General features: G+C 36.9%; 1 protein-coding gene across 1 annotated transcript in view; it reads right to left on the minus strand.

The window, feature by feature from the left end:
• Window positions 1-890: 890 nt before the first annotated feature.
• Window positions 891-27457, minus strand: part of LOC102421357 (ATP-binding cassette sub-family A member 8-like) — a 37667-nt gene continuing 11100 nt past the window's right edge. Inside the window, exons 6-22 of the mRNA XM_023748359.1 lie at window positions 26938-27164; window positions 26271-26412; window positions 25793-25978; window positions 24417-24564; window positions 21064-21232; window positions 19020-19078; window positions 18198-18308; window positions 17243-17418; window positions 16643-16762; window positions 16262-16400; window positions 15566-15656; window positions 14659-14798; window positions 13916-14035; window positions 6313-6511; window positions 4534-4700; window positions 1910-2043; window positions 891-1136 (exon numbers count right to left, since the gene is read on the minus strand). Coding sequence (XP_023604127.1) covers window positions 909-1136; window positions 1910-2043; window positions 4534-4700; window positions 6313-6511; window positions 13916-14035; window positions 14659-14798; window positions 15566-15656; window positions 16262-16400; window positions 16643-16762; window positions 17243-17418; window positions 18198-18308; window positions 19020-19078; window positions 21064-21232; window positions 24417-24564; window positions 25793-25978; window positions 26271-26412; window positions 26938-27164 — 2556 coding nt within the window. The 3' untranslated portion in view covers window positions 891-908. The remainder of the gene's footprint in view (window positions 1137-1909; window positions 2044-4533; window positions 4701-6312; window positions 6512-13915; window positions 14036-14658; window positions 14799-15565; window positions 15657-16261; window positions 16401-16642; window positions 16763-17242; window positions 17419-18197; window positions 18309-19019; window positions 19079-21063; window positions 21233-24416; window positions 24565-25792; window positions 25979-26270; window positions 26413-26937; window positions 27165-27457) is intronic.

The raw sequence follows: 27457 nt of genomic DNA on the forward strand, positions 1-27457 counted from the left end.
CAGTCTGCATTCCCACCAGCAGTGCACGAGTGTTCCTTTTTCTCCACATCCTCTCCAGCACTTGTCGTTTGTTGATTTGTTGATAATAGCCAGTCTGACAGGTGTGAGATGGTACCTCATTGTTGTTTTGATTTGCATCTCTCGGATGATTAGTGACTTTGAGCATGTTTTCATATGTCTCTTGGCTTTCTGAATGTCCTCTTTTGAGAGGTGTCTATTTAGATCCTTTGCCCATTTTTTGATTGGATTGTTTATCTTCTTTTTGTTAAGTTGTATGAGTTCCCTATAAATTTTGGAGATTAGGCCCTTATCAGATATGACATTAGCAACTATGTTTTCCCACACAGTGGCCTTTCTTGTTCTCTTTAGTTTCAAGTGCCCTAGGAGCTGTATCAGTGAAGAAATTGCTTTGGCATATGTCTGAGATTTCGTTGCCTTTGGATTCTTCTAGAATTTTTATGGTTTCCCGTCATACATTTAAGCCCTTTATCCATTTTGAGTTTATTCTTGTGTATGGTGTAAGTTGGTGGTCTAGTTTCATTTTCTTGCATATATCTGTCCAATTTTCCCAACACCTTTATTGAAGAGACTATCTTGGCTCCATTGTATATTCTTGCCTCCTTTGTCAAATATTGATTGAGCATAAACAGACTATGTATAACCCTGCCTTACTTCCCTTTTGTTACCAAACTCTTGACTATCTATCCAGTCTGGAAGCTTGATTTTTGGCTTGAAACCCACATGTATGAATAAGGAAAGTGCCAATCACAGAACTGCAGGATTTGACTATCATTTCCTCACGTTCTCTTGAAAATACAGTTTGTTGGTTCTATTTACATTAAAAAAATCAAAGCTTGAAAAATTACATTGATTTATCAAAGCCACAGGAACCTGCATGAATCTAAACACTAATTTACCCTGCAGATTTTACTCAATAAAAATAAAATCCCAGCCACCCAGGAGATGCCTGATGAGGGAGTCATAGAGTACATACTCACCAGCAAAGACGTACTTCTCCCAGTTTGAATACGTGCTGATGGTCTAACTATTCTAAGCAGCCCATTACTAACAATATCCATAAGAACTGGGAAGCAATTCAGTCTCTTGGTATTGCATGCTAATGAAAATGTGTAATTCTGAAATAGAAAACGCAAGGTTATAAATTCTCAGAGATCTTCATTTTTTCCCCTAAAGAATTAAAAATTCAATACTTTAATTAAAAATCATGTTTTAAAAACAGTGTTAAATAATCTGAACAAAAACAAACATTGTGTTAAATAAGCCGAAACATGCATATAGGTGGTATCTGGCTTTCAGGACACCAGATGTCTGACTTACAGTAGAATCAAATATTATTGTTTAAGATTAAAACAGAAGTTTCAGCACATATGTATTAGAAAATCCTTGGGAGGAAATACATACTTTTCGGACTTAAATATGTTCTTTTTTTTAAAATATATTTTATTGATTTTTTTACAGAGAGGAAGGGAGAGAGATAGAGAGCTAGAAACATCGATGAGAGAGAAACATCGATCAGCTGCCTCCTGCACACTCCCTAGTGGAGATGTGCCCACAACCAAGGTACATGCCCTTGACCAGAATTGAACCCGGGACCTTTCAGTCCCCAGGCTGACGCTCTACCCACTGAGCCAAACCGGTTACGGCTTAAATATGTTCTTGACAGTGGGTATTGTATGGTATTTATTTTGCTAATACACACAGTGTGTGGTAGACAGTGACTGATATATGAATTATTTATCATACAAATGACTATGATTAACTAAGTAATGAAAGAAGTACCCCTGTATTTGTTTTTCATTTTGTTTCCTAAATTGAAGGCCGGAGTATATTGATAGTTTATTAGCTTTGCACACCTGTAGGATAATTTCTTAAATGGAGACCAGCATACCTTGTCGTGACCAGACACTATAATGGCTCCATTATAAGATGGATCGTCTATGCCATTTCTATTTCCAGATGCATCCACTTCCAAAGCTATGTTCTGAAGCTCCACGGAATGTATAAAGTCATCAATGCTTGCCCCTAAATTGTAGTTTAATGTATTAGATATCTCAAAACAAAGAAAATCAACGTCAACTAGTGCAGTGAAATGAAAATTAATGACCTTATGCAATATTTACTGTAATATGGACTGTTAGGATATCTTTCCACATAATAACATGCATGCTACTGTGAATTTATAAATCTACTCACTTTGATGGATTTTACTTTATAATATATTTATTCACTATGATCACTGTTATATGGTGCATATGTAATAGATTTTTCTCCAAGAAGATTTCATTGAGTAGCTATAACAATATGGCTTTAATGACATAGATAATCTCTACTAATTAATCACCAAATTGGCTAAGTCTCACTTCACTACCACTAGATTGTTAATTGATTTTCAAAATGTTTCTTGATACAGGAAGACAACTTGTTGAATGGCTATATAAAGAGCTCCATAAACCTTCTCCCCAGAAAAACAACCATAACTTGTAAAAATTACTAAAAATCCCCAAGATGACATTTTTTTATTATCTTAAAGACATACAGAAAATGAAAAAAGAAATTTATTTAAGAAAAATCTACTAAATCTGTATAAGAACACTAAGAAACTGTGACAAAGACCTATACCTTCACAACTCTTTCTTGATCAGCATAACAAAAGCTCCCCTCTGAATGGGTTAGAGAAGGGTTTAGGGGATTCTACCTCCTCAAACCCAGTCTATAGTGTCTTCCAGGGAGGAACTGTGATGAGGATGATTGAGAACCACTCTTCCAGGGAGGAACTGTGATGAGGATGATTGAAAACCACTTCTCCATAAATTAGAGCGTCTCTCTTATGGGTAAGAAGAGAACTCCAGATCTCTCAGCCCCCCATTTCTGGTGGTCTCAAGATCCTGCTACATGAAGCTGGAGGGAATGGGAAAGTTTGGTGGCCTGACCCTCCCAGGAAGATAACTGGAAATCTATTGAAGTTGCATCCCTTCCTCACACCACACACAAAAAGGAACTCAAAATCCATCACAGACTCAAAGTGTAAGAACTAAAAGTATAAGAGCCTTAGAAGAAAATACAGGAGTAAATGTTTATGATCTTGCATTAGGCAAAGCCTACTTAAATATATCATCAAAATCACAGGAAAGGGGAAAAATAAGTTGGACTTCATAAAAACTAAAACATTATGCCTCAAAGGATACCAATAACAAAGTGAAAAGATAATCTACAGGATGAAATAAGATATTTGCAAGACATTTACAGTTGATTCTTATTATTCACAGTAGTTATGTACTTACTTCTATAAAGTCACTAGAAAGTTATCATAAACACTAAATTAGTGAATACTGGGTCAGTGCTTATAGGGAAAACACAGGTTTAGGTCTCTGTAAGCCTCTGCAACCAGTGCATTATTTTATTTTATGTATGTTTCTGTATATTCATTGTTGATTCATTAACCTTGATCTCCCAGCCAACAGCACTATAATGCATGCCTGAACAAAACTAACCTAACACACATATTTTCTTTGTAAGGTACATCACAGCCTTCTTTACTTAGGAATATAAAATAGCACTTCAGCACTACAATTGGGGGTATATTATTTACTTTTTAATAATTTGTTTTTTTTATGTATAGAAATTAGAATCCTCACAAAATGCTAATGCAAATGTAAATTAATGCAGTCACTTTAAAAAATAGTTTGACAATTCCTTAAAAGATAAAATATAATCACTATATAACACAACAATTCTACTCCAGGTTTATATCCGAAAGAAATGAGTAAAATCACATTCACTTAAAAGCTAGTACATGGATGTTTATAGCAGCATTATTCATAATTGCAAATTATTGAAAAAACCAATTAAAATACACCCCTCTGATGAATAATAAAATGTGGTATATCCATTCAATAGAACATTATTCAACAATTTAAAAAATGAAGTATTGACTCATGTTACAACATAGATGAACTTTGAAAACATTCTAAGTGAAAAAAGTCAGTCACAAAAGATCATACATATAGTGTATGGACCTACTCCTATTAAATGTCTAGAGTAGCAAATCCATAGAAATAGAAAATAAATTTGTGATTGATCAGAGCTGGGGGCATAGTGAATAAAAATAATTACTAATGATATGAGATTACTTTTTGAGATGACAATATTCTAAAATGAATTGTATAGAAGATTATATGATTCTGTGAATACACTAACAGCCATTAAACTGTACATTTTAAATGAATAAATATGGCATTTGAATTATATCTTAAGCAATTAAAATGTGTTTTGGGGTATAAACATTTTTATTTTGCAAAATGCCATCAGGTCATTTATTTTTCCTTGACAAATACTTTCTTAATTCCTGCTCTATTTTGGGATTGTCTATTCATCATCCCCAACCTTCATAAATTGTTTTGAACACCTGCTGAAGAAGCAAAAAGCTCGTTTTTTTTCTCTCATGTTTATGTTGTCTAAATGATGCTCTGAACAGTGAATGTATTGGAGAAGAATTATTCACCACATTATTACCTGTATTATTGATTATTAATAATTGAGTGAGAGGATCATGCGGTGGTTGTCCAGGAGCAAGGAAGTATAAATGGGGAGAAAGTTCCCATGTGTAACTGACATCATACGTACTGAAGATGATGTAGTCCCACAGAACAGAAAAAACTCCAATTCCTAGAATCAATAGCCTACACAGAAGAAAATTGCCAGTGTGAATACATAGTCATGTCCTAACCTTTTAAAATGATCTAGGCAGATTCTAATTGAATGAGATAAATAAACTATGAAAACTAAACATATAGCCCTCTGACTCAGTTACTGAGTACCCTGTCCTTTTCCTACCTCTAAGTTAGAGATGATAAATTGTACATTTATCCTTTTGTTCATTTCTCTGGTTCCTCTCTGGCCATGAGCCACCCTGTACACTATCATATGGACGTGTGTCCTTTAACTCTGTGTCTAGATTCTGCCTCTTCCTAGAATTCCAGTGTGGTGTTCATTCACCAACAATTTATACTCAATTTTCTTCATGGCCAATCCTCTTCACTTAGTCCTGTGATGATTGCATGGTTTCTTGAATCTCCAGGCTCAAATTTTCAATTATTTTTTAATCTTTATTTTCCTGTGCTCTCCATTTTAAATAAGTTGAAAATTTTTTATTATATTTCCATGATATCTTATTTTGTAAACTTTCTTCATTTTTAATTTCTAATTTTATGAAATATCCTGTGGCAATTCTTGCTAAAGGAATGGCATCTCTTGAGGCACTATTATATGGTGTTGCCAGATTTAGCTTAAAGATTTTGTTAAATCATGCTCATCTCCTAGTCAAATATTCTCAATGAATTCTCATTACTTATTTATTTAGCAAGTACTTATTGAGATTCTATTATGTGCCAACCCAACTATTTCCTTGATGCTTAATCAATATATTCATAGACAAGGCACATAATTTGATTGATAGCCAAAATCCCATGGACACCAGGGTTCTACTGAGAGGTGACATGATTATTAGGAGCAGCGATGGTGCCCATGATGCACACAGTATGTATGGAGAGTGAGCTACCATCACTTAAGAGGGCTGGAGGGAAGTTAGGACATCTAGGTTAGAGCAAGTAGGACATAATGGGAGAGTCAGGACTGCTAGGGCTATGTCAGTAGCATGACTAGATAACAACTAAAATGAGACATTGGCATATGGACACGGGAAATAAGGTCTACATCCCAATGTTTCTGTCATCTGCCATAGAAAATCTAAAGGAGAGCCAATAGTCTAGCAGGTTTGACTCAGTTAATGGAGAGTCAGTCCACAGACTAAAGGGCCCCGGGTTCCATTCTGGTCAATTGCATGTACCTCGGTTACAAGCTTGATTCCTGGTTGGGGAGAGTGCCGGAGGCAACCAATTGATGTGTCTCTCTCACATTGATGTTTCTCTCCCTCTCTCTGTCTCTCCTACTCCCTTTCATTCTCTCTAAAACCAATAGAAACATATCCTCAGGTGAGGATTGACAAAAACACACACCAAAAAAAAAAAACCCCAAATAAATAAGGGATAGCAAATATTACACAAAAACTTACATTAATTGAACTCTTCCCCTAAAATTGGCTCTAAGATCGTATAAATTCCACTTGCTAGTCAGCTAGTAGATAAAAATTAGGCCTATGAACTAGATTGAGGATTATACTTTATCCAGTTTTGCAGATGCAGACATTTATTTTTGTTTGTTTTTTCTTGTTTTTAGGCCTTAGTATTTTTTAATGCATTGACTGACCAAAAGCTATGGCACTCTAATACTCACAGTGATAAAAGAGATTTTCTATCCTGCTTTAGATTTAATAAGCGGACCCTTGCAATTGCACAGATTTGCTGTCTCCACAGAGCCATGCCACCTAGTCTTTCCTTCATCTCACTTAGTGAAGAGAGAACTTGTTCCATCTCACAAAGTCTTTCTGTGTCTTCAGCTCCTTCTGCGTGTACTTCCCCAGATGTGGCAATACCTGCCAAACACAAAATAAGTAATGCATAAAAAGTCCACTTCAGAGGGGGAGAAAAAATGGCAGAGGTATAGATGGATGTGTCCAGTGCCTTGTCCAGGAGCTGTTAGGGTGAGCAACTGAAGCGGGTAACATACAGCCCAAATAAGCAGAGGATATTCAGCCTAGAGACAGTTTGCAGCCGGGAAAGTTGGAGGAATCCTGGAGAAAGCAGGCGGTGGTTAGACTGCGGCTGAAATCTCTCCCAGAGCGTCGGCTCAACCGCGGAGACCCCGCCATCTTGAGTGGCTGTTTTTTGGAAATGTATACTTTACACCCAAAGACCCGGCATCCAGAGATCAGCTGCTAACCTGGAAACACCGGATCTGGGACAGCATGACTATGTGGAGTCCTGTTTCTCATGGAAAGCAGATCCAAGCAACAGCAGCCTCCTGATCACCACACCCTCTGTCTAAGGAACAGCAGCTGTGTGTGAAGCCTCCACCCACCAGCCAGAAGAGCCACCACAGCTGTAAACAGCACCCACCAGAGGATCTGCTGCCAACTGAGGAGCAGCTGCTACCACAACCGCCCAAGGAGCAACCACAGCCCGAGGAGCCACTGCCACCCAACGAACAGCCACTGAATGACTCAACATCTAGATATGTCAGTGAGATCAAACATGGGTAGGCAAAGAAACCCCCAGAGGAAAGAAAAGGAGGACTCGCCAGAAAAGCAGCTAAGTGATACAGAGGCATGCAACATGACAGAAAAAGAATTCAGATTAAGGGTCCTAGAGTGCATAAACCGGATGGAGGAAAAAAATCAACAACTTATGCAAGAAGCAAGAAGAAACAGATGAAAAAATCAATAACTTATGTAAGAATCAAAAAGAAATGGATGAAAAAATCAATAACTTAGGTAAGAACCAAGAAGAAATGAAGAGTGACATAGCTGCAATAAAAAACACCATTGAAAGATTCAACAGTAGCCGAACCGGTTTGGCTCAGTGGATAGAGCGTCGGCCTGCGGACTCAAGGGTCCCGGGTTCGATTCCGGTCAAGGGCATGTACCTTGGTTGCGGGTACATCCCCAGTAGGGGCGTGCAGGAGGCAGCTGATCGATCTCTCTCATCGATGTTTCTAACTCTCTGTCCCTCTTCTCTGTACAAAATCAATAAAATATATTTTAAAAAAAAAGAAAGAAAAAAAAAGTATCAACAGTAGACTAAGAGAAGCGGAGGACCGAATTAGTGAATTAGAAGACAAGGAAGCAAAACACACCCAAACTGAACTGCAATTGGAGAAAAAAACTAAAAGACAGGAGGAGAGCCTAAGGGAGTTTTGGGACAACATGAAACGAAACAACATACGAATAATAGGGGTGCCAGAAAAACAGAAAGAGGAACAAGGGTTAGAAAACCTATTCAAAGAAATAATATCAGAAAACTTCCCTGAGGTGGGGAAGAAAAGAGCCACACAAGCACAGAGAGTCCCAAACAAGGTGAACCCGAAAAGACCCACACCAAGACACATCATAATTACCATGGCAAATGTTCAGGACAAAGAGAGAATCTTACAGGCTGCAAGAGAGAGACGGAAAGTTACATACAAGGGATCTCCCATTAGATTATCAAATGATTTCTCAACAGAAACACATCAGGCCAGAAAAGAATGGACGGAAATTTACAAAGTGATGCAAAGCAAAGGACTGAACCCAAGAATACTCTATCCAGCAAGGCTATCATTCAAAATTGAAGGGGAAATAAGAAGCTTCACAGACAAAAAAAGGCTAAGGGAGTTTATCACCACCAAGCCAGCAATGCAGGAAATGCTAAAAGCATTGGTGTAAAAAGAAGAAATAAAAAGCTCAGAAAGAAAACAGCCACACACACAAAAAAAAATGGCTACAAACAAGTACCTTTCAATAATAACTTAAAAACGTAAACGGACTAAATGCTCCAACCAAAAGACATCGAGTGGCTGAATGGATAAAAAAACATGACCCATACATTTGCTCTCTATAAGAGACCCTCCTCAGAAGAAGGGACTCACACAGGCTGAAAGTGAAGGGATAGAAAAATATCTTTCAGGCAAATGGAAATGAAAAGAAAGCTAGGGTAGCAATACTTATATCTGACAATATAGACCTCAAAGTGAAGGCCATAACAAGAGATAAGGAAGGCCACTTCATAATACTAGACCACAATACAACAAGAAGATATAACCCTGATAAACATTTATGCACCCAAAGCAGGAGCACCCAAATATATAAAAAAACTCCTGGAAGATATCAAAGGAGGGATCGACAATGATACAATCATAGTAGGGGACTTTAATACACCACTGACATCACTGGATAAATCCTCTAGACAAACAATCAGCAAAGAAACAGCAATCCTAAATGACTCACTAGATCAGATGGACTTGATTGACATCTTCAGAACACTTCACCCCAAAGCCATGGAATATACATTCTACTCAAGTGCTCATGGGTCATATTCAAAAATAGACCACATATTGGGTCACAAACAAAGTCTCCCCAATTTCAAGAAGATTGAAATCATACCAGCCATCTTCTCAGACCACAATGGCATAATATTAGGAATAAACTACAATAAAAACAACCCAAAATACTCAAACACTTGGAAGCTGAATAGCATGTTATTAAATATTGATTGGGTTACCAATGAGATCAAAGAAGAAATTAAAAACATCCTGGAAACTAATGACAGTGAAAACACAACAATCCAAAACCTATGGGACACAATGAAAGCAGTCCTGGGAGGGAAGTTTATAGCTCTACAGGCCTATCTCAAAAAACAAGAAAAAATGGTAGTAAATCATCTAACTCTACATCTCAAAGAATTAGAAAGAGAGCAACAAGAAAATCCCAGAGTGTGCAGAAGGAAGGAGATAATAAAGATTAGAGAAGAAATAAATGACATAGAGACCAAAAACACAATACAGAAAACCAATGAAACCAAGAGCTGGTTCTTTGAAAGGGTAAACAAGACTGATGAACCTCTAGCCAGGCTCACCAAGAAGCAAAGAGAGAGGACCCAAATAAACAAAATCAGAAATGATAGAGATGAAATAACAACAGACCCCACAGAAATACAAATGATTGTTAAAAAATACTATGGACAACTCTACTCCAACAAACTAGACAACCTGGAGGAAATGGACAAAATCCTAGAAAAATACATTTCAAAACTCAATCAGGAAGAATCTAAAAATCTCAATAGGCCAAAAGCTATGGAAGAAATTGAAGCAGTCATCAAAAAGCTTCCAGCAAACAAAAGCCCAGGACCAGACGGCTTCACAGGGGAGTTTTAACAAACCTTCAAGGAAGAACTAAAACCGATCCTCCTCAGACTACTACAAAAAATTCAAGAGGAAGGAACACTTCCAAGCTCATTCTATGAAGCCAGCATCACCCTGATACCAAAACCAGGTAAAGACAACACAATGAAAGAGAATTACAGGCCAATATCTCTCATGAACATAGATGCCAAAATCCTCAACAAAATCTTAGTAAATCAGATCCAGCAGTACATCAGAAAGATCATACACCATGACCAAGTAGGATTTATCCCAGGGATGCAAGGATGGTACAATATCCCCAAATGAATAAACGTGATACATCACATAAACAAATTGAAAGAAAAAAAACACATAGTCATATCAATTGATGCAGAAAATGCATTTGACAAAATCCAACACCCATTTTTGATAAAAACTCTCAGCAAGGTGGGAATAGAAGGATCATACCTCAACATCATAAAAGCCATATATGACAAGCCCACAGCCAACATCATACTCAATGGACAAAAACTAACACCATTTTCCCTAAGAACAGGAACAAGACAAGGATGCCCACTCTCACCACTCCTGTTCAGCATAGTCCTGGAAGTGTTAGCCATTGGAATTAGAGAAGAAGAAGAAATAAAAGGCATCCAAATTGGAAAAGAAGAAGTAAAACTGTCCTTATTTGCAGACGACATGATATTATACATACAAAACCCTAAAGACTCCATCAAAAAACTACTAGACTTAATACATGAATTTGGCAATGTTGCAGGATACAAAATTAACCCCAAGAAATCTAAGGCATTTCTATACACCAATAGTGAACTTACAGAAAGAGAGACTAAGTAAACAATCCCATTTACCATCGCACCAAAAAAAGTAAGATACCTAGGAATCAACTTAACTAAGGAGCTAAAAGACCTCTACTCAGAAAACTACAGGACGTTGAAAAAAGAGATAGAGGAAGACATAAACTGATGGAAGAACATACCGTGTTCATGGATTAGTGGAATCAACATCATTAAAATGTCTGTACTACCCAAAGCAATCTATATATTCAACACACTTCCCATTAAAATACCAATGGCATATTTCACAGATCTAGAACGAACTCTCCAAAAATTCATCTGGAATAAAAAAAGACCCCAAATAGCTGCAGTGATCCTGAGAATGAACAAAGTAGGTGGGATCTCAATACCAGATAGCAAGCTGTATTACAAAGCCACTGTTCCAAAACTGCCTGGTACTGGCACAAGAACAGACATATAGATCAATGGAATAGAATAGAGAGCTCAGAAATCGGCCCGAACCAATATGCTCAATTAATATTTGACAAAGGAGGCAAGAACATACAACGGAGTCAAGATAGTCTCTTCAATAAATGGTGTTGGGAAAATTGGACAGATACGTGCAAAAAAATGAACCTATACCACCAACTTACACCATACACAGAAATAAACTCAAAATGGATAAAGGACTTAAATGTATGACTGGAAACCATAAAAACACAAGAAGAATCCAAAGGCAACAAAATCTCAGACATATGCCAAAGCAATTTCTTCACCGATACAGCTCCTAGGGCATTGGAAACTAAAGAGAAAATAAACAATTGGGACTACATCAAAATAAAAAGCTTCTGCACAGCAAAAAAACCATCAACAAAACAACAAGAAAGCCCACTGCATGGGAAAACATATTTGCCAATGCCATATCTGAGAAGGGCCTAATCTCCAACATTTATAGGGAACTCATACAACTTAACAAAAAGAAGATAAACAATCCAATCAAAAAATGGGCAAAGGATCTAAATAGACACCTTTCAAAAGAGGATATTCAGAAAGCCAAGAGACATATGAAAACATGCTCAAAGTCATTAATCATCTGAGAGATGCAAATCAAAACAACAATGAGGTACCATCTCACACCTGTCAGAATGGCTATCATCAACAAATCAACAAGCGACAAGTGCTGGAGAGGATGTGGAGAAAAAGGACACTCGTGCACTGCTGGTGGGAATGCAGACTGGCACAGTCACTATGGATGACAGTATGGAGTTTCCTCAAAAAACTAAAAAAGGAACACCCATTTGACCCCGTGATCCCACTTCTAGGAATATATCTCAAGAAACCAGAAACACCAATCAGAAAGGATATATGCACCCCTATGTTCATAGCAGCACAATTCACCATAGCTAAGATCTGGAAACAGCCTAAGTGCCCATCAGTAGTTGAATGGATTAGAAAACAGTGGTACATCTACATGATGGAATACTATGCTGCTGTAAAAAAGAAGGAATTCTTACCATTTGCAACAACATGGATGGAACTGGAGAGCATTATGCTAAGTGAAATAAGCCAGTTAATGAAAGAAAAATACCACATGATCTCACTCATTTATGGATAATAAAGACCATTATAAACTTATGAACAAAAATAGATACAGAGGCAGAGCAGCCTCGAACAGACTGTCAAACTATAGCGGGAAGGCTGGGGAGGGGAGGGGGGCTGAAGGGGGAGTAAGAGATCAACTGAAGGACTTGTATGCATGCATATAAGCATAACCAATGGACATAAGACACTGGGGGGTAGGGGAGGCCAAGGGATTGTCAAGGGCGGGGGAAAAAATGAGACATATGTAATACCCTTTGTAATACTTTAAGCAATAGAACAATTTAAAAAAAGCCCACTTCAGATGGACTTTACTGTGCTTACTATAGGCATTTGTTATATTAAGGACATCACAGATAACATCCCCTCATACTGTAGGCACTGGAACAAAAGGACCAGAAAGAAAATCTTAGATGGACACAGACAATATATTAAAGAGGCTAAGATAAGTATGCAAGATCATCATAGTACCTAGGTGTGACTTGGAAACTTGGGAAAGGAAACAATTATCTTAGGTGCTCACCTAGAGAAACAAGTTACAAATTGACATGCTACAAACTAGGGAGTTAACTGTAAATTAAACCTAACTATAGCAACAACCACATTAAAAATAATGGACTAAACATGCCGCTATAAGAAATGTCTCAATAAGCAAAATTCAACTATATGCTGTTTATAAGAAATGCATTTTAAATGGAAAGCATAAACAGGTTAAAAAAAGTTTAAAGTCATAAATTACATTAAAATTAAAGCAATCTATAATAATAAAAGCATAATATGCAAATCGACTAAAAGGCTGAACAGCTGATTGACCGTCCGGATGACCTTCTGGATGACCTTCCGGATGAAGCCAGGGCTGGAGGGCCTACACTTGCATGGATTTCATGCTTCGGGCCTCCAGTTGTATTAATATTAGACAAATTAGGCTTCAGTATAGAGAGAAAGGGAAAGAAAGTATAGTTGAAGAAATAGTGGCTAAAATCTTCCCAAATGTGATGAAAAACTCTAATCTTCATATATAGGAAGCTCAACAAATACCACATATGATAAACAGAAGGAGGTCCACACCTGAAGACATCATAGTTGAATTCTCAAAGCCAAAGACAGAAAGCATCAGGAGAAAAACAACTCATCATACATAGAAATCCTCAATTCAGAAACTATGGAGACCAACAGTCAGCGTGATGTCACATTCAAAGTGCTTGGAGAGAGATTTAGAATAAGTGTTTTGTCTAAAATTGCTCTTGGAAAATGGGATATGATGAGGGCTATGAGCCTTGGGTAGAAGAAAATGGACCGTTTTTAATATCAAGGCAATATTGGCCATGGAGGTAACAAAAGTGACAGTGATGCACTTCACCTTAATATATTCTTGTCCAAAAATGGCCTTAATCATGGAACCCCACATGTAATCATGTTATTGAATCATGTTATTGGAACGGTGTCTGCCTTTTTTTTAGTTTTTTATTTATTGAGTTTTAGAGAGAAGAGGAAGGAGAGAGAGAGAGAGAGAGAGAGAGAGAGAGAGAGAGAGAGAGAGGTGTTGTTCCACTTATTTATGCATTCATTGGTTGATTTTTGTATGTACTCCTGCAATCTTGGTGTATCGAGATGATGATCTAAGCAACTGAGATACTCAGCCAGGGCCTGGAATGGTGTCTTCTTGAACAATATACTAAACCAGGTGTTATGAATACCCTTACATGATCATTTTCATGCATTTTATTTACCTGGTTCATCAACAGTTGATTTTCCTTCTAGTTTCAGGAACACCTCATTCAAGGTTGGCATGGAAACACCATAATTCTCAATTCCCAGGTCAGGACAGAGATCAAGGTTCTCATAAAGTTCTAAAAACACATACACAATAGCAAATCAAAACAAGCATAGTGTATCAATTAGAATATAATATTTCCCACTGTAGATAAGAGTGTGGGGAGCAGCTATAGGGTTAAGCCTCGGACTGACCTGTTGGCAAAGTCACAAACAAGTCCCAGCTTAGAGGGCACAGTCCTCTTACCATAATTAGGCTTGACCTTATGACGCTCCCTAGATCTTATCTGGGAAGCTAATGGGCTGAGGGAAGTGCAGCAAGAACAAGAACAAAAACAAGTGAAACTCACAAGAACAGTGTAACTTTGGTAACCACTACCTTGTTTACCTCTGACTATAAAATAAAGGCTCAGCTTGCCTCTGCATCTCTCTCTGTGGCCTCAGCCAGGCAATGGGAAGATCCACGGAGAATCTGTCTCCATGTAAATCATTCCTCCCGACTCCATCCACACCTTTGGGAACCCCTGGACCACTGGGGCTGGACCCTGGCAGAGTCTAGTTATTCTTATCTCGTGTTTTAAATACCTGAACACATTGTAGTACTATGCTCTTAATAAACGTTAGTTACAGTAATTATCATAGATATTATTTTTATGAATAACATTTATGTATTTCATTTCTTGATATTCTTGTACATTACCTGGAAATTTATTTGTTCTTTCCAAGGGCAATGTATAGACAAGTTTTCCTTCACTTTTCGCTGATAATTTGGCATCAGGGATGTGCTTTGTAACAATGGATGTTATTTTTTCTTGAACACACATTTCATTCAACTGCAAACTGGTGATAAAAAATAGATCCGTGTTATCTAACATTGTCTCCAATTGCATGAAGAAAATTACTTGTCTCTAGGAGACAAAGAAAAATCACATAAAATCTAATGCAAGAAACAGGTCACCCAAACATGAAATAAGAGGTCGAAAAATCAGATTATATATAGTGCCTACCTCCTAAAGTAAAAGATTTAACTACAATAATGTTAAGCATCTTATCTCTGAATCAATCAATAATAACAGAATATGTTACTATCTAAAAATAGTGATAAAATAAAATGAAGAGAATAACAGGAGAGAAAGAACAAGAGAGAAGAGGAAGAGCTAGGGGAAAGAGAAGAAACAAGGAGTCTGCTTGAGACTGTTAAAACCCTGGGTGAGAGATAATGAGGTTGTGAAATACAATGTCAGTTGAGAAAGTTCCCTTAATACATACCTTTCTTACCAAATAATGTGTTGTGGATATATTTTCTATCACATTTATCTAAACTTTTTTGTTATCTTATATTCTCAATTTCTAAAATCTGCCAATCAATAATTCATATACACATACTATATACTCTATATATCTATATCTGTTTCTCTATTCTAATCTCTAAATCTCTATATCTGTCTATACATCTCATTTTTATTTGTGTATATGTGTATATATGTATACATCAACATCTGTATATAATAATCAAAAGTCTCCTTGTGTGCTGTGATGCGTTGCTCTGAGCATCATGTCTTGCTTCAGCCCATTTCTCATTCTCTAGCCTCTTCAAGTGGCCATACCTTAAGTGATACCCAATCCCCCATTTCTTCTTTAGAAACAGACTTGAGCCTGCACACTTCAGCTTCCCTTTGGAGAGAAACACTTTCCTGTCTGAAAGGGAAGAAGCAAAGAAGAAAGTTTGTCAAGAAGTTGACCATTCTTTCCCCCCAAAAGATAGGTCATTGTCTGCGTGATCCAACTCTAATTCAGGAGCTTCTGTATTTTCACATACAGGGCTTCATAAAAACTCACTGAAATAGACACATTTTTTCTTATTTATATACTTTAGACTGTTGTTTTCCCTTCCAGCCAGTCATAGAGGTTTTGCAGATAAATCTTTGAATATAGAGAATCATCACATTATACATTTTAATGGACCAAATATCAAAATTGTTTGAATATTTTAAGTTGATTTCCTTCAATTTTGAGTAAAAGGACCGATGCCTTTGAATATAGACTCTTCCTTCAAAATAATTGAGTTTCCTGGCAGATCATACCTCCATGAAATCAAAGGATACAAAATCCTAGGACATACATAGAAGTGGTTGGGAGTAAGATTCTTGGGCCAGTTCATATCATTGCCAGCTGTTCCAATGGCTGGTTACAGCTGGGAGACCAGGTTACACAATACAGCTGCTGAGCATATAATCCATATTTCTCAAATCTCATGAAGTTTTCATCATGATACTTAAAGGAAACCAGTATCCAGTACTTACCAGCCAGGATATCAGCCTCATCTATGAACTGGGTACTGAACACGATCACACGGTCCATTTTCCGCTCCTTCAGCAAGTTCCACACTTGATGCCTTGAAAAGGGATCCAACCCAGCAGTTGGTTCATCCAATAGGAAAATCTACAGTGGAGGGGTGTATATAAAAGGATCTTTCCAATAAAGTATATAGCTCTTCCAGAAAACACGTTGAAACCATGTTATTTATATTTCAAAGATCATTGTGGTTAGGACTTTGTTCTTATATATAATGTCCCATCATAAATATTTTATCACAGATGTCCTTTTCAAATAAAAGGTTGGAACTACTATGGAAAGTTTTAATTTAAAAAATTTAATCCATCTCTAAATTTCATCTTATTTACCTGAGGATCTCCTAAAATGGCAATCCCAAAAGTGAGTTTTCTTTTCTGTCCACCACTTAAGTTTTGAGCAAGGACGTCTTCAATACTGTCCATTTGCAACTCCAGCACAACTCTTTGTATCTAACCAAATGACAACATTTGTGTCACGTACAAGATTCCTTTCTGTTTTTATTTTTACATTGATAAATACAAAGCAGGAAAGTGTAATGGTTAAAAGCATGCATTCTGAGCCAGAATTGACTAGATTTGAATACCACTCCACATTAACTAGCTGCATAGTCCTGGTCAAGTTACTTGCTCTCTTAAACCTCAGTTTCCACATATGTAAAATGGGAGTAATAATAGCATCTATCTTATAGAGTTGTTATGGGAAATAAATGACTTAGTATATTTAAAGCTAAGGATAATGGTTGGCATATAAATTATACATAAATATTAGATAACCATTTAACTCAGATAAATACCTAAATTAGATTTTCTGTCCAACTTTCATACAATGACTTTGTTCAAAGATAATTTAATGAAAGCATAAAAACTCAGTGCCAATAGACTTAAAGATCTCATTTTGGCCAACATGTTAGTTCTGATATTTTTATGTACCTCTTGTTCCATTTCCTGTGGTGGAATCCCTTTTATCTTAGCAAAGAGTCTGAGATTTTCTCTTACAGTGAGGTAGTCAAATTGCACATTGTACTGTGGGCAAATTCCAGTGAGCTTGCTGATATTTTCTAGGTCAGCCATTTCTGAAAGTTTATTACTATACATGGTGACGGAACCTATAACAAAGATTAAAAGTTAACATCAGATTATACTTAAGATATTTTTCTAAATGAAAAGCCACTATAGAGTTATTTATTACATTTTAGATAATACGGTTTTATCTTCAAGGTTTATACAACTCAGGTATTGTAAACTTCCATTTTAGTTGTGTGGTGTATGGGTTGGGAGAAAGGTCCCTTCTGCAGTTTTTTCCATTAAGATGTAGTCTACTTATTCTCCCCTCATAGTTAGGTGTGGTGCTATGATAAAGGGAATTTTAGCAGATGTGATATAAGCAGGGATTGCGAAGTGCCTCCACCCTGGGGTTGCCCTCTATTTGCTTCTGGAATCATGGGCATCACTGGATGAAGAATTCCTAACTAGCTTCCTGGGGGATGTAGAAAGAGAGGTGCTGTGGTTCTAAATAGAGCCTCACATGTGTGAGTAAGGCTATGCTAAAGCGTCTGGCCCCAGGTATTTTAATCCAGACAGAAAAACCACCAGCCAACCCACAGAGTAATGAGAAATAAGCAAACATTTTTATTTTAAGCTATTGGCTTTGGGAATGCTTGTTGCGCAGCAAAAGCTAACAGATACAAGTTGGAATGTCAAAGGACCAGAAAATAAATAATGAAATAATCAAATTCCATTAAATATTGCATACCTCTATAGAATACTATTAATTAACTTCCGTTTATTTCTGGTAATCTGTGTTTGTGATTAATGATCATAAGAACTTTTTATTAACAGCTGATTTATTTGTCAGCCTGACTTTGGGGGAGAAGAACCCTCTTACCTTTGGTGGGAACAGATAACCCACTAAGAATGTTCAATAGTGTTGATTTTCCAGCTCCACTGTGACCAAGTATTGCAGTGATTTGGCCTTCATATATGTCAAATGCCAGATCTAGGAAGAAAAAAGAAAAGGAAAGAAGGCTGGGAGAAAGGAAGGAAGGAAAAGAGATAGCGAGGTAGGAAAAAAACTACAAATTTATTGTGGAGCTTAAATTTGTCTTTTTATTTCCTTGAATGGCCATGTTTTCTATATATGAATATATTAGGTTGTTAAACTCAAAATAAAAAATATGCTTTTATAAATTTATATGTACATCCTGTTTTAAAAATTTGAAATCACTTGTTTTAAAACCAAGAAACTTCTTCCTAGTATACTCTTAAGTTCATTGATATTGCCTGGTATATGGCAGGTGAATGTTAATATTTATTGACTAAATAATATAAATGATACTTTAATAGTTCAGTAAATTTTTATGTGGATAAAAATACTTTGGTGTATATGACATTTTTGCACAAAATAAAAATAGCAATATCTACAATAGCTTTAAAATTACAGAAGAAAAATTTGAGTTTGTAGAAAACAACCCAGAATAGCCTTAGACTACCTCAGTATGACACAGTATACCTTTCAAAGTCATATATAATTTGAAAACACAATCATTTTTTTCTTTTACATAGTAGAAATAATTGTTAGAAAGGAAATTTTATCATATGACTAAATAACTAATTTCAAATCTGAAATACCACCAGTAATTGTTCACCAAGTGTAAGAAACAAGAATGAAAATCAGAAAATTATTATCAATATAATAATTAAATGTTACCTTTCAAAGCTTTTACTTTATCAGGCTTTCCTTTATATTCTTTTGTAACGTTTCTTATTCTAAAAAAAAAAAAGAAGAAGAAGAAAAAGAGGTTTCAAGTTCTGACGATTTTCTTCAGTTGGTAATTCTATGTTTGGCTGACATGATTTATGAATCTGCCCCCTTCAGGGCATAGAAGAACTGGGAATTTATAGTACCCTTTGGAAATCGTGCTTGCTTGTGCGAATCAGGTAGAGTATTTTTCCTTGGCTGCACATGAAAAAAAAATTTTAATATGTTTTATTGATGTCAGAGAAGAAGAGAGAGGGAGTGAGAGATAGAAACATCAACGATGAGAGAGATTGACTGATTATCTGCTATTGCACCCCACACTCTGGAGACTGAGTACACAACTCAGGCATGTACCCTGACCAGGAATAGAACAATGACCTCCTGGTTCATAGATCAACATTCAACCACAGAGCCACGCAGGCTGGGACACCTGCCAAGTTTTAAAGTTTCCCTATGCTTGGAACACATCACCAGATAATATTATTCCAACGACTGAGATGGAACCTTACATTACTATTGAAAACCAGGATCATCTCTAAACTGAAAAGCCAAAGAAACTAGACCAAGAGGTAACACAGGCATCCATTCCTGAAGGGCTCATTGTGAACTACTGACTCAGGCTGGAGATACCTTTGGTTAATTTGAGTCAAGGTCAGGGTGGAGTAAGGGAGAGAGGCAAAGATCATAACAGTGAGAGCAGTGGGTTTTACAGTCCTACCCACCTGAGCTCACCCCAGCTAGAACATTTAGTAGCTGTTACCTTAGCCAATGTAATATTCTGAGTAAATTTGGATTTTGTAACCTAATAATTTGGAGTGCTTTAGGGCTGTGTTGAAGGATGAGTAAAGTATTTCATCTTGCGTGCATAGTGCTTGGTTCTTGGTAAGTATTCAGTAAACATCAGATGATATTGGTTTATGATGATGACTATGGTAATAGAAAGGAATGGAATTAGTATGTTGGGTGCTATTATAGATCTGGATTCCTAGGCATTTTACCTATTTTATTTTATCAGAAACATATCCATAAACTGCATCAAATTTATGTTTCTTATTTTGTCATGTATTCATCAATCCAGGTTCCATTCATATAGAACTGTTTAGATTTTCTCATTTCTGTTTTAATCCCATTTTACCATCATTCTACATAGTCCTTATAGTTGAGTGAGCTGCTAAAGAGAGAAAAATTAAAATAAACATATGAACACATCAACTATAGTCATTGCTTTGCTCCCAGTTGATCTGCTGGAGGTTAAACCTAGTTTAGGTCACAGGACAAATATAAGTATTGAAGATAAATATGGGACAGATTAAAATGAAAAATTAAATGGTTCTACAAGCTCAGTAGTCTGGAATAATCTGAGACAGGTCATAGAAGACTGACATATATGCTGGACACAGATAGATGAATAAAATTTGAATAGTCAGGGATGTTGAGAAATTTCTTCCTAATTTTTAATTTGAAAATAAAAGTTACTAGCATGGAACAAAGCACATTCTAAAAGGCACTTCTCCCTCAATTCCCTTTGTGACTATCTCTAGGTCTTCTCTTCCTTCCTCTTCCCTACTCTTTCATCTTCTTTGAAAGGGCAATAAATAGAAAAGAGAAGTTTAAAAATTGAGAGGAAAATATAGGAATATAATAAATGAGGTGGGAGCCATGTATGAGTAAATGTGTCCAGGCAAAGAAAAGACTGAGTTGGAGGCTAAGGTTGGAGAAGACAACAGAGAGAAGATTGAGAATCCAGATGAGTGTTTTGTCAAATTATCTTTGTGGGTGAAATCTCAGTTTGTATTTAATGTAAATGTCAATAATATGAGACAAAAAAAGGTAAAGGAATTTTTTTTCAGCTTGAAGTGGGAAGTGATGAATGTAGCATGGAGGAGGTTCGATGGGAGCCACCGATAGGGCACTAGAGAGAACTTGGCTTCTCTCAGGTGTGAACTACTAGCTCCTCATTCTTTGGCCTGTTCTCCATCTGCATCCTTGTTACCTGATGGCTTCTTTCCCATGGAATTCTGGAGACACTGGTTCAAAAGAGTCATTAGATGAAGGATCAGAATATATTTCATCTTCAAGGGCCACATGATCAGCATTACGTTGTCGTGACCAAAATGAGGACTTCAGGAAAAACAAGGGTGAGTATTGGTGTTCATATTCATCTATATGGCCAGGAGACAAATTCTGGGTCAATCACCACGTTAAGGGAGAGAGTCACCCCAATGCAGCATAGCAATGCAACCTTTCTGCCAATAAACTTGAAACATGGTCAACACAAAAAAATACATGTTTGGATATATGTCGCTTCTTAAGGAGAGAAAAGACCACTAAGATGTCTCTCTCTATTATAATTATTTTTCCTCTGGGAAGAACTGAAGCTGTGACTTTAAAAATTCTGGAGGAACTTAAATAAATGTTAAGACTCTTCTTAACCTCAAGAACATCAGATACTGCAAGACAAATGCAAGATAGGTCGGACATGCTGAACTCTATCAACACTGGCAAAGGAGGAAGACTTGAGGACTAACTATTGCATATAAATCAACAAATATTGCAAGAGAAGTTTGATTAGGATTTAATAAAAATAAGTGACAGATTGGGGAGACTGTGGCAAAAGGACACAGAGTGGAATTTCAAAAGCTAATCTGTATTTATGCCTTATCTCAACTCCAAATCTAACATTCCTCTGAAGCAAATTTATGATCTGCATTAAGAATGCATTATCCATGAACCTTTTTCTAGAAATGAATCCACAGTACATTTGCACTTAATTATCACTTCTGTTTTCTGACATGTTAATGGACATTATGAAATGGAAGAATTATTTTTCTCTAATATTCTGCAACTGGCTTCCACTGTAAGATTGATGGGTTTTCAAACTTCTGTGTATTTTTCACATGTTCAGGCATTCATCCACACAATAAATATATTCCGACCACTCCCTACATACCTGTCGTAGGTATATTATTAGTTAGTACCCATCTTTTCCCCTGGATTAGGAAGCCTAGCAAATAAAAGCATGTAGCTTAATTGAATACATTCTGCCATGAGATTTATTAATACATGATTCTATCATTTTATCTAGTTAATTTTCCTTTCTCACATTGATACTTCTTATCTTTAAAAGAATTTCTAACAAAGTCAACTTGTTTAAATTCAGGATTAAACTCAGTCTTTTTTTTTTTTTTGAGAGAGAGAGAGAGAGAGTGGGAGGGGGGAGAGGGAGAGATAGAAACATTGATGGGAGAGAAACATCAATCAGCTGCCTCCTACAGGCCCGCTACTGGGGTTCAAGCCCACAACTCAGCCAAATGCCCTGACAGGGAATCAAACCAGTGACCTCTTGGTTCATGGGTTGACATTCAACCACTGAGCCACACCAGGCTAAATTCAGTCTTAATGAATGGATGGTACAACTCATTCCAACTCTATAATAAATGTATGAGCCAAAAGTGTAGATCCTGACATCTATTTTTCTGGGCTCTTCTAGAAGGCAGAGGTAGTTATTGTTCTTGAGGGATTACCTAAAACAGCACATTTAAGTCACTGCTTCAAGACCTCGCTATGCATCTTCAGTCTCACTCCCTTCCCTTCTTCCCTTCCTACCTGTGTTTACTCACTGGTGTCATTTTTACCCACTCTGTGTGTTTATGCCACTAGTGACTTTCATAATTTTTCCAGCCTTACTGAAATACAATCAACAAATAAAAATTATATATATATTTAAGGTGTTCAATGTGATGTTTTGATAAATAATGAATTTGGGGGTGGAAAGAGAATAGGGGGGAGATAAAGAATGGGGAGGTCAAAAGGGGGTAAAAGGGAGCTATTTGTAATACTTTCAACAATAAAAACTATATTAAAAATAAATAAAGCAGAGAAACCTGAAAAAAATTACCATCATCAAGCTAATTAACATATCCATCACTTCACATGGTTTCTATTTCTCTAAGTGTGTGTGTGTGTGTGTGTGTGTGTGTGTGTATGTGTGTATGTGTGTGTGGTAAGGACACTTGAGATCTATCTTAGCAAATGTCAAGCATACAATACATTATTACTAACTATAGTTACCGTAATGTACATTAGATCTCCAGAACTTCATCTTATAAATAAAAACGTGTACCCCTTAACCAACATCTCTCCTTTCTCCACTCACCCCTGTCCCCAAACCCTGGTAACCAGCATTTGACTCTCTGTTACTGTTAGTTTGACATTTTTTAGATTCCATGTATTTGTCTTTCTGTGTCTGGTTTATTTCACTTAGCATAATGCCCTCTGCGCTCATCCACCCATGTTGCTGTAAATGGCAGCATTTCTTTCTTTTTTTTTTAAGGCTGGATAATATTGCATGGTAGATAGATAGATAGATAGATAGATAGATAGATAGATAGACAGACATACAGACAGCACATTTTCTTTATCTATTCACCCACTGATGAACACTTAGGTTGTTTCCAAATCCATATCTTGGCTACTCTGAATAATATTTCAATGACCATGGGAGTACAGATCTCTTTGAGATAGTGATTTTATTTCCTTTGGATATATACTCAAATATATAAATGGATTAAATGTATAATAAAGGCCCTTGGTGTTCTGTTTTGAATGGGAAATGCAGAGGTGACACAGCCCCTGCCTTTCATTAGAAAAGGAGGAAGGAAAAATGCAGCAGTATTTCAGCTGCAAGTACTTACTAAGTCCCTGGCATGCACCAGGCACTGAGGTGGGTGCTTGGGGTTTATCTGGGAACAAAACAGAGCCCTGCTTTTGTGGCACTCATATTCTTTTGTGTTGCAGGTTGATAAAAATGAGGATTGATCACCTATTGACTTTCCTATTGTGAAACTATGCAGAGGTCTTTTTGAAATAGTGGTGCCCTGGTCCCACCACTGATAAAATGAATTAGAATCTCTGGGAGTTGAGCTGGGCTTAGAAGGTTTTTCAAGTTCCCCAGGTGGTTCTGATGTACAGCCAGGGCTCAGAACCACTGAGCTAAATAGTTAGACAAAGCAGCTATAAATTTCCATGACTAAGTACCTAGCCAGACCCACTTAGGAACTAGCATCTTAACATCTCTTAAAAAAGAAACAAGCCACACACAGAGTAGGGTGAAGTTCAGACAAAGGCTCATCATTCTATAAGCAAAATTTAGGCTTTAGTTCTGACCAGTCAAAACAGCCAGAGAGAAATAAAGAACTGATTTGGTCACTGGCAATAACCTTGTTGACTTCAATGACCTTGATGCACAAGATAGTTCTTTAAATAAAAACCGCACGTGTTAGGAGACTCGTTTTAGGAAATGAAATTATTTAAGTGGTGTTTGATTTTAATCGTATCACTACTCACTTGGCAAAATTTTTTCAAAATAAATCGTCAATGCCAGGTAGAGGAAAATATCAAAAGCCAACATAAAATGTGCTGCTATTGTTTGACTTGAGTAGTTTGAAAAAGCAGGAAATGCATTGGAATTCACATCATTGTCCACACGTAAAAGCTGAAAATTAAAAGGAAATTAATTAAGGGAAATTAGGCTTATCATAAATGTTAAAACAGGTTTAGCATAAAAAATAAAATAACCTACTCTTTGCCCCATATCGGGAATACAAAGTTCAATAAAACTGACTACTCTACTCTCAAATCTATTGGAAAGCATGCGCATGAGAACAACTACAATGCAAGTTTTAAAATATGTTCCCAATGAAATGGGAGTGTTAGGAGGAGGTAGAGGAGTATGGGAAAAGATGGCATTTGAGATCTGCCTTCAATAAATCTTTCCCAAATAGAACATGGAAGGAAGGTGTGGTGTTCTTTGAAAATGTCTCCTGAGAGAGAATTCATGCTCTTGGAAAGATCGCTGGTGTGTTGAAGAAGAACGAGTGGGCTGGTCTATATGTTCAAGATAATGAGTGCTTTATAACAAGCAGTCCTTGTGTTCAGCACTAAATAACGGACCTGTAATGAGTGACATGACCATTAATTGGAAGAATGGCAAAGTAAGTTCAATGAGAGAATCAGATCAAGAGAATTGACATTTTATGAACAGAAATGTAATTTACTAAATGCATTTTTAAGGTGTTTTTAACTTTGACTTTTCTTGAATGGTTTCTACAATCATGCGTGCTGTTCAATTACTAAGTCAAAATATGAACTGGAAGATTTATTTAGTATTAGATTTGTGACATCTTGTCCATATTTAATTAGCTGCCAAAAATAACACTCCAAGAATTATATATTGGCCTTCCATTTTTTCACTCACCTATGGTTTATTTTACTGGACTAAGTGCTGCAAAAGCTTTTAAAACCTCACAAATAGTCTTTATTAGGATTTTATACCATACAATACTGAGCATAGAAATGACTACAGACAGTTAAATTCCAGAGAGGAGACAAACATAGGGTTCATACACAGCAAAATAATAGTTTATTTTTCATTGAAATATAATTTATTTTATTTTATAGTCTCGTGTTCTGAGATTTGAGTTGCTCCTATAACTCAGTGCATAGAGCACTCTAATTGTTGTGTTTAAGGTAATTATTATGCCTAATCTCACTAGGATGCAGTGTGTAGACACTTATCTATGTTTGCATAGCAAATGTAACAAAAATTTCAGATGTCCGTGTTTGATTTTTAATAGAGTAAATAATGTGATACCAAAAACAAAATCCCAGAGAAGAAAGATAGTTCACAAATGCCATTAATAAGTAATTAGATGGCTTCTCACCTGGGTCATTCCGAGCATGAAGGCAAAGGGGCTGAGAAAACCCAATATCCACTCCAAGGATGCAGGAAGATGCCTGTACAAGACCGTGAATCCTAGACTCCCCCAAAAGACAGTGAGAAGGGACATGACCAGGCCAGTGAGGAATGGTTTCTTTATCAAGACGCTCATTAGAAAAGCCAAAGCTATCTACAGGGAGAGAAGACTAGGTTGGTTTATGTTTCTCTATAAATTATTCCTAACAGAATAACATAAGAAATTGAATATATAAAACTAGCATTATATTAATAGTCTATGTATAAAATACAAAAAGATGATCTGAAATTTGCAGTAAAAACTGGCATTACAGGTCAAATACCAGTCTACAGACTTCCATGCAAACAGAGCAGGCAGAGAAGAAGAGGGATATGTAAACAACAACCTATTTGAAAACCAACACTTAATCTTGTCAGATGAGAAAAAGTGTAATTCACCAACTCACCAAAGACAATCCATAGAGGAAAAAGAGAGTGAAGACCACCATGAAGCCAGTCCAAATGACAAATTGGATAGATTTTATAATAAGCACCAATAAAAGGGTAGCGATGAAGATGAAACCAGCATAGAGCAAACCCCAGGAGAGCCTAATGTGGAAACAAAATGTTATTTTAGTATTTCGTGTTCCATTGGAAAGGAACTACGGCGGATTCAAACATACCTGGAAGAGCTCAACTTGTGACATTTTAAATTCCAATTACTCAGCCCCTATATACCATCCTGTTCTGCCAGTTTGCTCCCTCAAGTATATCCATCATACCTGATCTCCAAAAGGGCTTCTGATCCCTGACCTCTTTTTTTCCCCTTTCAGCCTCACCCTGGCTTGCATTCCCCTTCTGGCCTAGGCATTGTCATTTATCACTTCTACCACACTCTTTCCTGTAGACTCAGTGGCCATCCCCCAGGACCCCTGCTTTGCAATCTCCCCAAAAACCCAAACCTGATATTCTCTCTTCTACATGCATATTAACCCCTAACCTCAGCCTCACAAGCATTCCACTAAGGACAATGTATCCCATTCATAGGAAAAAAGGTAGAAAGTCATTACATTTGCATAATGAAGTCCACTTTCCCTAAACTCCTACCTTTATTTATTGGTACACTTGACTCACCAGAATGCTGAATGTCGAAGACCCATCATTGTCATCAAACCCTTCATCCTTTTCCTCTCTCTTGTAACATTAACAGAGGCATAATAAATGAATGGGGAAAAGGAAATAAGGAAGAATAAAAGGTAGATATCCATGGTTGTCCCTCCTTGACTCACGAAGGGATGAATCTTCATATTTTTTCCAGTAACTGACATCAATTCCTCCATCACTGAGTGATTTGTTGTGATCTGAAGAAAGACAGTGACTTGTATATTCATGGATGACAGGCTCCGTTTTCTTTCAATCATCTCTTTTACTATGAACACGTAATGGGTCTGTGTGGAGCTGATGCTAGCCCAACTTTTCACTTCCCTGTTCCGCCACTGGCCTGCTTGGAGCCTCCACTCCAGGCATCCTGAACTGCACACATTTCCCCAAATTTGCTATGTGCTTTATCGCCTCCCTGCCTAACCTTGCCTGATGATTTGCTTGTAATGTCTTTATGGCATTATCTATTCAGCAAACCTCTTCCCTCAAGCTT

Source organism: Myotis lucifugus, unplaced genomic scaffold (genome assembly GCF_000147115.1).
Source record: "Myotis lucifugus unplaced genomic scaffold, Myoluc2.0 scaffold_1308, whole genome shotgun sequence".
Lineage (NCBI taxonomy): Eukaryota > Metazoa > Chordata > Mammalia > Chiroptera > Vespertilionidae > Myotis > Myotis lucifugus.